Genomic DNA, 16565 nt, shown 5'->3' with positions numbered 1-16565 from the left:
TGGAAACAATGTCCACCAAATGGTAAATGAATAGACATTATGTGGTATAGTCATAAGTGGAATCCTACTTTAAATAAAAAGGAAAAAACTACTGATACATATATACCATAAACCTCAAAAACATTATGCTGAGTGAAAGAAGCCAGAGAGGAGAGATGACATACCATATGACTCCATTTATATGACATTTCTAGAAAATAAAAATTTATAGAGTCTGTCAATTAGTGGTTGCCTGGGAACTGGGAGAGGGAATGGGATTAATGTTAAATAGATGCAGAAATCTTTCTGAGGTGATAAAAATGTCCTAAAACTGATTTCATGGCGAGGATTATACAACTTGCTACATTTATAAGCATTACTGAACTGTACACTTGAAATGGGTGAATTTTATAATATATAAAATATGGCCAAATATGCTTGTTTTTTAAAAAAGATTTTAAAAATCTATACACAGACTGTTGCTTTAGATTTCACCTAGTGTCCTTCTGAACTAAGGTGGGGAAAAAAAAATTTCTGGCCAGTTTGGGCACTCATCTTAGATGTATACACTCAATATTTAAAATAAATTATCCATCTGTTATAGTTATTAGGTTTTATGAAACAATTCTAAAAATACATATTTCAGACAAAGATCTTTTTAGGTTTCCAAGGACTGCTATTTCTATACCAAAGAAAAGAGAAAATCCCTCTGGAGAGACAACAGGCATAATTTTTTTTGAGACAGAGTCTTACTCTGTAGACCAGGCTGGAGTGCAGTGGTGTGATCTTGGCTCACCGCAACCTCTGCCACCCAGGTTCAAGCAATTATCATGCCTCAGCCTGCTAAGTAGTTGGGATTACAGGTGCGCACTATCATGCCCAGCTAATTTTTGTATTTTTTAGTAGAGATGAGGTTTCACCATGTTGGTCAGGCTAGTCTCCAACTCCTGACCTCAAGTGATCCACCCATCTAGTCCTCCTAAATTGCTGAGATTACAGGTATAAGCTACCACGCCCTGTTACATTTTACATATTTTAAAAACTGGTATGATTTACATTCACAAAGTATAAGTCTTTGGTATATAGCTTAATTATTTTTATACATGTGGGAGTCTTCAAAAAGTTCATCAAAAATTCATGTTATGAAAAAACTATGGATGAATTTCAAAAATTTTTTCATCAAAATAAATTCGTACTAACTTGCTGTAAGATGTCTGAACAGGATATAGTTTGAGGCATTAAGAACAAGACATTAGTTTGAAAAGAGCCCTTATCAGAGCAACATAAATTTTGCTAAAATTGAAGCAAGGACAAACAGCAAAGTTATGGTAAAGCTTGGGTGGAAGAATGGTAAAATCATCGATGTTTTACAAAACATTTATGGAAACTGTATTGGTCCATTTTCACACTGCTAATAAAGACATACCTGAGACTGGGTAATTTATACAGGAAAGAGGTTCAATGGACTCACAGTTCCACATAGCTGGGGAGGCCTCACAGTCGTGGCAGAAGGCGAAAAGGAGCAAATCATGTCTTACATGGATGGCAGCAGGCAAAGAGAGAGCTTGCACAGGGAAACTCCCCCTTATAGAACCATGAGATCTCATGAGACTTACTATCATGAGAATGGCGCAGGAAAGACCCACTTCCATGATTCAATTACCTCCCACTGGGTCCCTCCTACAACACGTGGGAACTGTGGGAGCTATGATTCAAAATGAGCTTTAGGTGGGGACACAGCCAAACCGTATCAGAGACAATACCCTACAGAAATCAGTTTACAAATGGTAACTTGTTTAAAGAAGGGATGAGACAGTGTTGAAGAAGAAGCCCGCAGTGGCAGACCATCCACAAAAATTCATCTTGTTTGTATCCTAACTGAAAAGGACAAATGATTAACAGCACAAACAATAGCCAATACCACAGATGTCTCAATGGGTTCTGCTTACACGATTAAGACTGAAAAATTAAAGTGGGGGCAAACTTTCCACTAAATGTGTGCCAAAACCACTGTGCCCAGATCAGCTGCGGAAAAAAGCAGAGCTTCCAACGAAAATTTAAAGCAAGTAGGATTAGGATCCTGGAGCATTTCTTCAAAGAACCGTAACAGGATGAAACATGGCTTTATCAGTACAATCCTGAAGACAAAGCACAACCAAAGCAAGGGCTATCAAGAGGTGGAAATAGCCCAGTCACAGCAAGAGTGGACCAGTCAAGAGCAAGGGTCATGGCAACAGTTTTTTGGGATGATCAAAGCATTTTGCTTGTTAACTTTTTGGAGGGCCAAAAACTATTACACTTGCTTACTATGAAAGTGTTTTGAGCAAGCCAAAGCTCGGCAGAAAAACACCTGAGAAAGCTCCACCAGAGAATCCTTTTCCACCACAATACTCCTGCTCATTCCTCTCATCAAACAAAGGCAATTTTGCAAATTTAGATGAGAAACCATGTTACAGTCCTGAATTGGCTTTGTCTGACTTCTTTTTGTTTTTTAATCTTAAAAATATCTGTAAAAGCCATATATTCTTCTTTAGGTAATACTGTAAAAAAGGCTTCATTGACATAGTTAAATTCTCAGGACACTCACTCAGTTCTTCAGGGATGGACTAAATGGCTGGTATCATGACTTACAAAAGTGTCTTAAACTTGATGGAGCTTATGTTAAGAAATAAAGTTTATATTTTTTATTTTTATCTTTTAATTATGTTTTTCCATGGACTTTTTGAAGTCTTCTCATGAGTATAAATCCATTAACTACCATCCAGACGAAGATACAGAAAGCTCCCTTAGTCAATAATCCTACCAAAGGTAACCATTACTTCAGTTCTATAATCATAGAAGTGATCATTTTGTTTCTATAAACTTTATATAAATGTACAAACTTGATACAATAGGCACTCTTTTGAGTCTGACTTATGTTCAATATCACATCTGTAAAATCTATCTATGATGTTTTAAGAGTAGTATGCTCTTTTTCATTGCTGTATACAATTTATTTATCAGTTCCACTGGTGATGGACATGTGAATGGTTTTCAGTTTTTAGGTATTATGAATAAAACTGATAAAACTTTATCTGTGTTCTTCTAAACAAAAGCACTTATTTCTCATGGGCGTTCTATCCAGGAATGGAATTGCTAGGTTTTAGATAACATACATATATAGCTTTATAAACCTTTAATAGATCTTATCACACAACTTTACAAAATGGAGTATCAACTTATTAACACACTCCCACCATCAATGTATAATTTAAATTGCAACATTTTTATTGTTGCTTGGCATTGCCATGTCTTCTAATTTTGTGGGTTTGGATATAATGATATGTCATTGTCAAGAACTGTGAAGAATCTGTAAACTAACAAGCTTCAATGCTGGAAAAAGATATGAAACTTCTGGGTCAGAGATGAAAGACAGTTATTACTCAGAGCAATAGCAGTAGCCAGACGATCAACATTTGTGCCACTTCCCTGAGCCCTCATTCCCACAGGGCAACATACGAGGTCTAGGTGACACCTGTACTTGTAGATGGTTGCATTATAAGAGAGGCAATCTGTGCCTACACATTAGTTTGCATTTTCTAGGATTTTATATAAATGGAATCATACAGTATATTTTTAAAATGTGGCTTCATTCAAATAGAGATTCATATATGTTGCTGTGGTATCCATAATTCATTTCCCTCTATAGCTGAGTAGAATTCCATTGTATGCATATATAATTAATTTTTTTAGTGTATTTACCTGTTGATGGGCATTTGGGATGTTCACAATTTTTGGTTATTACAAATAAAGTTGTTATGATCATTTATGTATGTATTTTTAAGAACATACGCTTTCTTTTGAATAAATCCCATTGATTTTTCGACCTCAGAACTCTCTTACATATATTATAATTAAATATAGTCGTCCCTAGGTATCTGCAGGGAATTAGCTCCAGAACCCCCCCTTGGATACCACAATCTGCAAATGCTCAAGTCCCTTTCAGTTGGCCATCCATATCTGTGGATGTGGAACCACAGATACAGGGGGTTGACTGGATAGGTATATATGATTATATATCATATATAGATATAATGTTATATGTATAGATTTATATATAGATATGAAGAATCATAAGAAATATTAATCTTTGGAGAGAGATATTAGGTGTAAAGAGGAGAGGGGCTCTTACTTTTCCTTCCATATTTTTTGTTTACAGTAGTGTTAGCCTTATAGACAGTGAGAGGAAAAGTGTATCTGGCTTTTACAGGAGTACAGGAGTCCTAGACATTATTTCATAAGCTCTATAGTTAGCATTTTTATAGGGTGAAATAATGAATCTCAAGATATGTCTGTTCAAGAAGAACAATCTTAGGTTCTTTTCAATAAATTCAAAAGAGATCAAGAGAAAATGATAACAAAGGCATTAAGAGACTTCACCACCACCATCAAAATGAACATTTCTAAATTTGGAAATGAGGGCTCCAGACTCAAGCAGGTGACCAATTTACTATGTCCCACACTGAAGAAGAGTCTAGCTAAGTGCATATTCCAAAATCTTACAAACAAAACAAAATCTAAGGGCAAATTTCAGCTTTTTTGTCTCTTTCAAATCCTTTTAGTGTCTTTGCTATCTAGTATCAGTATAGCTGAGTAACAATGTCCTCTCATGGCATTTTGACACATTTGTGATTCTTTATGTAATTCATGAAGTCATGTGAAACGCATCATGAAACTTTTCATGAAGTCTAAAACAGTTTCTGTCCCTATGCACAGCTAACACGGTTTATGACCTGTACAGCTGGGATGTATAGCCGAGGGGTGACTTGGGCCAAATGAATCCAATGCCAGGATAAGATTTGAGAATGAAGGTTGGGATTGCCCTTTTTAATAGGCTTTATAGGCCACTACAATGTTAACTGTAGAACTTACGATCTCTGTTGCAACTACTGAACTCTGTTGTCATAGAGCAAAGCAGCCATAAGTAAATAAATGCGTGTGGTTTTGCTGCTACGAAACTTTATTTTCAAAAACAGAGTGTGCCCAATTTGGCCCATGGGCCCTGGTTTGCTGACTACTATGTTAGAGAAATAGAAATATCTTAAGCTCTCCATTTTTTCCCCAACACTATTACATTGCTAAGTGAATAAAGGCTTCTGATTAACCACTGAAAAACATATATTGCCAGTTGTTAGCAGACAGTGATAAATGTTGTTTATACATTCCATATATTAAAGAGAACTACAGTTTATAATTTTGGAAGAAATAAGATTCTGAGATACTAGTTAAGTCCAGAACTGTTTTGTGACTAGTTCATACTATCATCTCATATAGAGCTTACTTTCTCTAAATAAGCCCCACCCCTAACCTTTTTCTGGGTAATTTCTCCTATAAGAAGACTATATCCTTTAGTAAGATGAAGAAAATTACCATTAGATTTACTAACCACACTGTCATTTTTGTTTAAAGCTGATATTCATTCATTAGTTCACTCGACCAGCAACTATGGAGCCTCTACTGGACTCTTCTCAGTTGCTAATGTCAAAAAGTTTCGATTCCAGTAGTCAGACCAACACATATACACAACAGCTGCACATAACACAAAGTAGACTGTTGCCAACATGAAAAGAGAAACATACGAAGTACTAGGAGAGTCTAGAAGCAGCAGCAATTACTTGTGGCTGGGAGATGATTGCAGAAAGTATTTGAGTTCAGCCTGGGAAGGTGGCTAGGAATTAGATGGAGATGGTTTGGTATTGCCTCAGAGCTTATTACTGTCTGGTGGTTAGTTACATGTGGTCCTGATGGCTTTCTGAGACCAACAGCAAAATATTACATTAATCAGCTTGCTTTTTCCATTATCTTCCCATGGTCTGTTCAGTTCTGGCACTGCTCTGAAGGTACAGGATACAACTAGGGAAGGAGCACTTCGCTAACAGGGAGGTAGAACAGTTTCTGGGTATACCTGGGGCTAAGGGAAGCCTGAGGAAGAGCTGAGTCACTTTTAAACAAGTGAAAAAGTCCTTGATTAAAACAGTTAAAAAAGGTTCTAAGGGATACACATAAAATATAATCGGGAGTAAGTAGGAAGAAGATGGTAACACAGAATGTTAATGTTAAGTAGTGATAAAGACTCATACCCTGAATTAACATTGTTCATTCAGCCTGACTACGGAGTTCTACTCATTGAAACAAAGCTTCTTAGTCTTCTATTAAGTGTTCAGTGCCTTTCTCAGATAATAGAGCCAGAATTTTCTTATAAATCATTGGAACTTAGGAAGTAAGTTGGGACGTACTATTATGGTTGGTAGTTACAATTTCCCCTTTGCTGTTCTTGTAATAGTGAGTTCTCAAGAGAACTGTTCATTTAAAAGTGTGTGGAACCTCCCCTCCTGCTCTTCCTCCTGCTGTGGTCATGTGAGGTCCTTGTTCCACCCTCTACCAACTCCCCGACCGTGCCTTCTGCCATTATTGAAAGCTCTCTGAGGCCTCCTCAGAAGCCAAGCAGAAGCCACTATGCTTCCTGTACAGCATACAGCATGATCCAATTCAACCTCTTTTCTTTAAAAATTACTTGGTTTCAGGTATTTATTTAGGACAGTGTAAAAATGGACTAATACAACAGCATTCTAGGATTCCAATATGACATGGTAATTTGGGATCAACATATTTAAAATGTCGTAGGATAAAAAATTTCCTGTCACCATATAAAAGTGAATAATCTTTAGAAATTAGTGTTAAAATCTTCTGTAGTTACTCACCTTTAAGATGAGCCATTTCCCTATAATCATATCTGATGACAGATGCCGATGGCCTCCCAGAGAACAAAGAAGAGGTAGGAAAGGGAAATGGGAATAGCAAGAAGCATTACACTATCAGCTGCCAGTCGTGGGTAGTATCTTAATAGCAGTGTGAAAATGGACTGATACATTTTTTCTTTAACCATTCAGTTTGCTAGTGGTGTCGCAGAGTTAGTCTTTTTTTTTTTTTTTTTTTTTTTTTTTTTTTTTTTTTTGACAGTCTTGCTCTATTGCCAGGCTGAAGTGCAGTGGCGCAATCTTGGCTCACTGCAACCTCTGCCTCGTGGGTTCAACTGATTTTCCTGCCTCAACCTCCTGAGTAGCTAGGACTATAGAAGTGTACCACCAATCCCAACTAATTTTTGTATTTTCAGTAGAGAGGGGTTTCACCATGTTGGCCAGGATGGTCTCAATCTACTGACCTTGTCATCTGCCCACCTCAACCTCCCAAAGTGCTAGGATTACAGGCGTGAGCCACCACGCCCAGCCAGAGTTATTCTTTAGAAATATAGCCACCCACCTGGTGATTATTCCATGAAATGACAGCCAGGGTACTGTGAAAATATTGAACTCCCGGGATAAGGAAAAGCTGAATTTTTGCCTGCCTTCCACTTTTACAAACTATGGATGATGATTTTTGATAATATAAATTATACTGAGATATGACCATCTTAGTAATATTTTATGAAACTAAGATTTTAAGAAAACAACTAAAACCTCAAACTAAAATGCCTTCAAAGACTTTTGATTGAGAGAAAGACTTTCAGTAGTTTGATGAAATATTTTATAGGCTGCTTCTGAATTTATATGTGTTTTTGCATATTTTGTGAGCATAACTAAGCAGTCATTTGGGGAAGATGAACGTTCCTCCAGATTTAAATAATATACATGTATATTACTCAGACACGAAAGAACAGCTTAGTCAAAAAACATGAATGGAAAATTTAAATGCTATCAGTGCAGCATTTATTTTCATTTCAATATATACTGGAGTAAAATGATTAACAACAACAAAAAACTTACCTGCTACTGAATTTGGCCGAGGCATGAGATACAAAGGAATAGACTGTACTGATTGAGATAACACTGTTTCCAAATTTCTCTCTGGGATCTTATTCAGACTGTAGGTGGAAGCAGTCATGTTTTCATCTACTCGATACAAACAGGAGTCCATGCTGGATTTTTGAGATTGCCAAGGTTTTATGTTTCCTCCAGATCCTAATTCTTTACTGCTTTCCCCAGCATATTTTGTACGTTCCACATTTTCAGAATAGCTTGTTAATGTAGCTGAAAAAAAAAGAGTAAAATGAATTTAATAAAACCACATACATACAGTTACTAATCTTTGACAAAGTTGATAAAAACATACTTTGGGAAAAGAACACAATTTTCAAAAAATGGTGCTGGAAAAACTGGATTGCCATATGCAGGGGAATGAAACTGGACCTCTATCTCTTAACCATACACAAAAATCAGCTCAAGATACACTAAACACTTAATCCTAAGACTGGAAACTAAAACTACTAGAAGAAAACCTACAGAAAACTTTTTTGGACATTTGTCTAGGTCTGAAGGGTTACAGAGGTGGGAAAGGTAGATGATGAGAAATTACTTAATGGGTTCAATATACATTATTTGGGTGATAAATATCCTAAAAAACTCAAGACTTTACCACCACACAACTTATGCATTGCCCTATACTTCATTAATTGCCTTGTACTTCATTAACTTATAACATTTGAAGAGTGAATTTAAAAGAAAATCTCAAGTAGAGATTAATTTGGTTATGATTACGTAAATTCATGACTAGATAATAAGAATATCTAGTAACATTATTTTTAAAAGTTACTGATGATCATTTCACTTCTATCATGAAGTTTAAATAATTGAAACCAAAATACAGCCATCTCTCACATATTTCAACAATGAAAATAAACCAAAAAATTAATGTATCAGTGCTAGAGGATCTAGAGCTGGGGCCTACTTGTGGTAATATTTTCAAAATTCCATCAAAAGGGAATTTATATAGCCTTCAATGATTGCTCGTGAGAGCCTCAGAGGTCCCTAAAAGATCTCTATATTATTTTTATTCTGTTCTTTTCTTCATTTAAATTTATTTCCTGGCTCCTAACATGTAACAAAGAATTAGAATAAAATAAGCAGTCCCTAAGTAGGAACTAATATAAAAGACATGACCTGCCCAAATAAGTAAACAGTAACAGGCCCTTCTTGTACAGATCTTCTCTGAAGCTCTAACCTTATGGATTTAAGTACCTTAAGAAAATAAACTGAAGTCTTCTTGAATTTCACAGTCTTACCACTAAGTATACACAAATAGAAAAATTTTAATTAACTCTAGAAATGATTAAAAACATTAACAACTAGATTATAAATTTTTTAGCAATAATTATAAAACAAGAATAAAATATATCATCCCAGAAGAGTTTTTGTATGTTAGTTTATTTCCTTTTCTTATATTCTGAATGTACCTATTGCCAAAAGAAGAGACCTAAGCTCACAAGGTAATTTCCACAATCCTTTTTAGTGACATTCTCTCTGCAAATTTAAATGAAGTTCTAGATTTTGTAGAAACAAGGGAAGAAGATGAATTACAAAGGATGACCTAAATTTCTAAGAAAGAAAATCTGACTTTGTTGTCACGAAAGGTAAAAGGCTAAGGAAGAAGAAATCTAAGTAAACTAGAAAAAGGTAGAGAAGTGGGAAGAGGGAAAATGTTATAAACTTAAGAATTACAAGAGAGACAAGGGTATGTTGTTTTGGGCCCCACCTGAGAAAAGAAATCAGAGCTATCACAGAACTCTTTGGAAACCATATAAGATTTTGGAAGATAAGTTCCCATATTTATTATACTCTATTTCCCCTTTAGTTGTAAAACCTTACAAAATGGACAAACTATGCTCATTCTGGAGAGACAACTAACAAAAACTGAGCAGGGAAATTATATTCCTACATTTTGGCTAGTCTTTGGGTACAAAAAACCAAGGACAGTATGTTGCAGCAAATCTGAAAAACAAAGGAAAATAGTTTCTGAAACTCAGAAGAACTTTCCAAAGGATGAATACGGAGAACAAATTAAGAATTGAAAAGTAACTCCAGAAGCCTAACAACCCAAAGGCCAAAGTGATTTTTTTGATAACTGGTAAAGAAATATCACCCCAGGAAAAGCTTATAAATATTTTAAGCAGGATGTTCTTTCTTCTCTATTAGATCATAAGCTCTAATACTAGAAATCATAATAAACTCATATTTATCACTTTATAACCTTTAATTGTACAAACATACAGTATCTCATCCGATTATCAATAGAACACTCTAAGCAGGACTGGTATCACTATCTTCATTACACAGATGAGGAAACTGATGCCTAGAGACATTAGCCATCTTGCCCACTTAAACAGCTAACAAGTGGTCTCACAGGGAACTAATTATTTGCAGTCTTAATCATTTACTACTTAATACTGTTACTTAACTCTTGTAGATGTACCTTGCCCCACAATGTACATTTCTGGAGAGTAGAAACTATATTTTAAGGATTTTCTTCATATTTAAATTAAAAAAAAAAAGTTTAACACCTACCTCTGTAATACCCACATGATAAAAGGAGAAATTAAAAAAAAAAAAAAAAAGGAAAACACAGAGGCTAAAGCCCTGCTGTTATGTACAAAAGTCTTTAAAAAATAGCATGCAGGAGGATGGATCCAAGATGGCTGATTAGGAGCAGCTCAGGATTGCAGCTCCCAGCGAAAGTACAGAGGGTGAGTGGATGCCACATTTACAAACAAATTTTTATTGCCCACAGATCAGGAGATTCCCAGGCAGAGGAGCCCCATGGGTCGCCAGTGTGGCTGTTTCGGCCGGCGTGCCGGCACAGTGGGTCTCCATACAAAATACATGGATCTGGGTGCCATTTTAGCTGGCGATTGGAGCTCCTGGGAGACACAGTCGCCCATTCAACTGATAAAAAAGGGGACTGAAACAGGGAGCCAGGCCAAGAGACTCCTAGACAAATAGCAACACAAATCTCAGGGTGGCTGTTTGAGCCAGTGCAGTGGGTTGCCACACGGGAAACCACACAGATCCCAGCGCCTTTTCAACAGGCAACTGGAACACCTGGGAGACAGAGTCACCCGTTCAACTGGAAAAAAAAAAAAAAAAAAAGGGGGAGGGTCTGAGGCAGGGAGCCAGGTGATCATGCTCAGCTGGTCCCACCCCCACAAAAAAACAGCAATCTGAAACGCTCTGGATAGAGAGTTTCACAGCAAGCACAGCTGAACCTGGGACAGTCCAGCTCTGTGGGGGAGGGGCATCCGCCATTACCAAGGCACTCCACCACTACGGAGGTAGTCCGCCATTGCCGAGGCAGCCCGCCACTGCCAAGGAAGCCCACCATTACAGAGAGTCCGCCATTACAGAGGTGGGCCGCCATTGGTGAGGCAGTTCTAACTATACCCATATAAACAAGACTGCAGGGAAGTTCACATGGCAGTGGGTGGAGCCCACATTAGCTCAGCAAAGCCTCTGCAGGCAGTGACTAGGCTGCCTCCTTGCTGGGCAGGGAAGCCCTGAAAAAGGCAGCAGCATGACAGAAACTTAAAAATAAAGCCCTAACTCCCCGGGATAGAGCACCTGGGGGAAAAAAAGGGATTTATGATTTCTGCTGCAGCAGACTTAAACGTACCTGCCCAGCAGCTCTGAATGAACAATGGAGCTCACAGCTCAGCACTTGAGCTCCTATAAAGGACAGACTGTCTCCTCAAGCAGCTCCCTGAACCCCATATATCCAAAGAGTCACCTCATAAAGGAGAGCTCAGACTGACATCTGGCAGGTATCCTTCTGGGGCAAAGACAGCAGAAGAAACTGGCAGCAACCCTTACAGCAGTTCTGCAGCTGCTGCAGGTGGTTCCAGGGAAGCAGGGCCTGGAGTGGACCTCAACAGTCCTACTGCAGAATGTTAGAAGGAAAACTAAGATACAGAAAGAAATAACTTTATCATCAACAAACTGGATGTTCACTCAGAGACCCAATCTGAAAGGCAACAACTACAAAGATGACAGGTGGATAAATCCACAAAGATGGGAAGAAACCAGTGCAAAAAGGATGAAAACACTCGAAACCAGAACGCCGCCTCTCCTACAAGGGATCACAACTCCTCACCAGCAAGGGAACAAGGCTGGATAGAGAATGAGTGTGATGAATTGACAGAAACAGGCTTCAGAAGGTAGATAATAAGAAACTTCGCTGAGCTAAAAGAACATGTTCTAACCCAATGCAAAGAAACTTGAAAAAGATTTGATGAAATGTTAATGAGAATAATCAACTTAGAGAAGAATATAAGTAAATTGATGGAGCTGAAAAACACAACATGAGAACTTCGCAAAGCATACACAAGTTTCAACAGCCGAACTGACCAAGCAGAAGAAAGGATATTAGAGGTTGAAGATCAACTCAATGAAATAAAATGAGAAGGCAAGATTAGAGAAAAAAGGGTAAAATAAAAATGAATGAAAAAAGTCTCCAAGAAATATGGGACTATGTGAAAAGACCTAATCTACATTTGATAGGTGTACCTGAATGTGATGGACAGAATGAATCCAAGCTGGAAAATACTCTTCAGGATATTATCCAGGAAAACTTCCCCAACCTAGCAAGGTAGGTCAATATTCAAGTCTAGGAAATACAAAGAACACCACAAAGATATTGCTCAAGAAGAGCAACCCCAAGGTACATAATCATCAGATTCACCACGGCTGAAATGAAGGAGAAAATGCTAAGAGAAGCCAGAGAGAAAAATCGAGTTACCCACGAAGGGAAGCCCATCAGACTCACAGCAGATCTCTCAGCAGAAACCCTACAAGCCAGAAGAGAGTGGGGGCCAATATTCAACATCCTTAAAGAAAAGAACTTTCAACCCAGAATTTCATATCCAGCCAAACTAAGCTTCATAAGCAAAGGAGAAATAAAATCCTTTACAAACAAGCAAGTACTCAGAGATTTCGTCACCACCAGGCCTGCTTTACAAGAGCTCCTGAAAGAAGCACTAAACATAGAAAGGAACAATCAGTACCAGCCACTCCAAAAACATACCAAATGGTTAAGAGCATCAACACAATGAATAAACTGCATCAACTAACAGGAAAAACAGCTAGCTAGCATCAAAATAGCAGGATCAAATTCATACATAAAGTATTAACCTTAAATGTAAATGGGCTAAACGCCCCAATCAAAAGACACGGACTGGCAAATTGGATAAAAAGCCAAAACCCATTGGTGTGCTGTATCCAGGAAACCCATCTCGCAAGCAAGGATACACACAGGCTCAAAATAAAGGAATGGAGGAAGATTTACCAAGCAAATGGAGAGCGAAAAAAAAGCAGGAGTAGCAATTCTCATCTCTGATAAAATAGACTTCAAACCAACAAAGATCAAAAGAGACAAAGAAGGACATTATATAGTGGTAAAAGGATCAATGCAAGAAGAGCTAACGATCCTAAATATATACACATTCAATACAGGAGCACCCAGATATATAAGGCAAGTTCTTAATGACCTACAAAGAGACTTAGACTCCCACACAATAATAGTGGGAGACTTTAACACCCCATTGTCAATATTAGATCAATGAGACAGAAAATTAACAAGGATATCCAGGACTTGAACTCACGCCTGGACCAAGCAAACCTAAAAGACATTTACAGAACTCTCCACCCCAAATCCATAGAATATACATTCTCAGTACCATATGATACCTACTCTAAAACTGACCACATAATTGGAAGTAAATCACTCCTCAGCAAATGCAAAAGAATGGAAATCATAACAAACAGTCTCTCAGACCACAGTGCAATCAAGTTAGAACTCAGAATTTAGAAACTAACTCAGAACCTCATAGCTTCATGGAAAATGAACAACTAGCTCTTGAATGTTGACTGGATAAACGATGAAGTAAAGGCAGAAATAAAGATGTTATTTGAAACCAACAAGAACGAAGACACAACATACTAGAATCTCTGGGACACATTTAAAGCAGTGTCTAGAGGAAAATATATAGCAATAAATGCCCAAATGAGAAGCAAGGAAAGATCTAAAATCGACACCCTACCATCAAAATTGAAAGAGCTAGAGAAGCATGACAAAAAAAACTCAAAACCTAGCAGAAGACAGGAAATAACTAAGATCAGAGCAGAACTGAAGGAGATAGAGGCACAAAAAACCCTTCAAAAAATCAATAAATCCAGAAGCTGTTGTTTTGAAAAGATCAACAAAACAGACCACTAGCCAGATTAATAAAAAAGAAAAGAGAGAATAATCAAATAGATACAATAAAAAACGATAAAGGGGACACCACCACAGATTCCACAGAAATACAAACCATCATCAGAGATCATTACAAACAACTCTATGCACATAAACTAGTAAACCTGGAAGAAATGGATAAATTCCCGGACACCTGCATCTTCCCAAGCCTAAACCAGGAAGAAGTCAAAATCCTGAACAGACCAATAACAAGGGCAGAAGTTGAGGCAGCAATTAATAGCCTACCACCCAAAAAAAGCCCAGGTCCAGATGGGTTCACAGCTGAATTGTACTAGACATACAAAAAGGAGCTGGTACCATTCCTTCTGAAACTATTCCAAACAATCCAAAAAGAGGGAATCCTTCCCAAATCATTTTATGAGACCAACATCATCCTGATACCAAAACCCAGCAGAGACTCAGCAAGAAAAGAAAACTTCAGGCCAATATCCATGATGAACATAGATGCAAAAATCTTCAATAAAATACTGGCAAACTGATGGCAACGGCACATCAAAAAGCTTATCCACCATGATCAAGTAGGCTTCATCCTGGGGATGCAAGGCTGGTTCAACATATGTAGGTCTATAAATGTTAATTCACTACATAAACAGAACCAAAGACAAAACCACATGATTATCTGAATTGATGCAGAGAAGGCTTTTGACAAAATTCAACAGCCCTTTATGCTAAAAACCCTCAATAAACTAGGTATTGATGGAACATATGTCAAAATAATAAAAGGTATTTATGACAAACCAACAGCCAATATCATACTGAATGGGCAAAAACTGGAAGCATTCCCTTTGAAAACTGGCACTAGACAAGGATGCCCTCTCTCACCACTCCTATTCAATATAGTATTGGAAGTTCTAGCCAGGGCAATCAGGAAAGAAAAAGAAATAAAGGGTTTTCAAATAGGAAAGGAGGAAGTCAAATTGTCTCTATTTGGAGATGACAGGATTGTATATTTAGGAGACCCCATCGCCTCAGCCCAAAATCTCCTGAAACTGTTAAGCAACTTCAGCAAGGTCTCAGGATACAAAATCAATGTGCAGAAATCACAAGCATTCCTATACACCAATAACAGACTTAAAGAGAGCCACATCAAGAAAAAACTGCCATTCACAATTGCTACAAAGAGAATAAAATACCTAGGAATACAACTAACAAGGGACGTGAAGGACCTCTTCAAGGAGAACTACAAACCACTGCTCAACAAAATAAGAGAGGACACAAACAGATGGAGAAACATTCCATGCTCACGGTTAGGAAGAATCGATATTGTGAAAATGGCCATACTGCCCAAAGTAATTTACAGATTCAACGCTATCCCCATCAAGCTACTAATGACCTTCATCATAGAACTGGAAAAAACCACCTTAAACTTCATATGGAACCAAAAGAGGGCCCACATAGCCAAGTCCATTCTAAGCAAAAAGAACAAAGTGGGAGGCATCACACTACTGAACTTCAAACTATACTACAAGGCTACAGTAATCAAAACAGCATGGTACTGGTACCAAAACAGAGATATTGACCAATAGAACAGAACAGAGGCCTCGGAGGCAACACCACACATCTACAACCATCTCATCTTTGACAAACCTGACAAAAACAAGCAATGGGGAAAGGATTCCCTGTTTAATAAATGGTGTTGGGAAAACTGGCTAGCCATGTGCAGAAAGCAGAAACTGGACCCCTTCCTGACACCTTACACTAAAATTAACTCCAGATGGATTAAAGACTTAAACATAAGACCTAACACCATACAAACCCTAGAAGAAAATCTAGGCAAAACCATTCAGGATGTAGGCGTAGGCAAGGACTTCATGACCAAAACACCAAAAGCACTGGCAACAAAAGCCAAAATAGACAAATGGGACCTAATCAAACTCCACAGCTTCTGCACAACAAAAGAAACAGTCATTAGAATGAATCAGCAACCAACAGAATGGGAAAAAAATTTTTGCAATCTATCCATCTGACAAAGGGCTGATATCCAGAATTTACAAAGAACTAAAACAGATTTACAAGAAAAAACAAGCCCATTCAAAAGTGGGCAAAGGATATGAACAGACACTTTACCAAAGAAGACATACATGAGGGCAACAAACATATGAAAAAATGCTCATCATCACTGGGCATTAGAGAAATGCAAATCAAAACTACATTGAGATACCATCTCAAGCCAGTTAGAATGGCGATCATTAAAAAATCTGGAGACAACATATGCTGTAGAGGATGTGGAGAAACAGGAACACTTTTACACTGTTGGTGGGAGTGTAAATTAGTTCAACCATTGTGGAATAAAGTGTGGCAATTCCTCAAGGACCTAGAAAGAGAAATTCCAATTTACCCAGCAATCCCATTACTGGGTATATATCCAAAGGATTATAAATCATTCTACTATAGGGACACATGCACATGAATGTTCGCTGCAGCACTGTTTACAATAGCAAAGACCTGAAATCAACCCATCGATGATAGAC

General features: G+C 37.6%; 1 protein-coding gene across 9 annotated transcripts in view; it reads right to left on the bottom strand.

Moving 5' to 3' along the window:
* TANC2 (tetratricopeptide repeat, ankyrin repeat and coiled-coil containing 2) overlaps nucleotides 1-16565 on the bottom strand; it is a 442578-nt gene that overhangs the window by 168565 nt on the left and 257448 nt on the right. For all 9 annotated transcript variants that reach the window (XM_010330283.3, XM_010330284.3, XM_010330285.3 and 6 more), the window contains one exon: nucleotides 7782-8045. In XM_010330283.3, the coding sequence (XP_010328585.1) occupies nucleotides 7782-8045 (264 nt within the window). The remainder of the gene's footprint in view (nucleotides 1-7781; nucleotides 8046-16565) is intronic.

Source organism: Saimiri boliviensis, chromosome 17, assembly GCF_048565385.1.
Source record: "Saimiri boliviensis isolate mSaiBol1 chromosome 17, mSaiBol1.pri, whole genome shotgun sequence".
NCBI classification, from domain to species: Eukaryota; Metazoa; Chordata; class Mammalia; order Primates; family Cebidae; genus Saimiri; species Saimiri boliviensis.
Note: the sequence above shows the minus strand (reverse complement) of the source record. Positions and strands in the feature narration are given on the sequence as shown.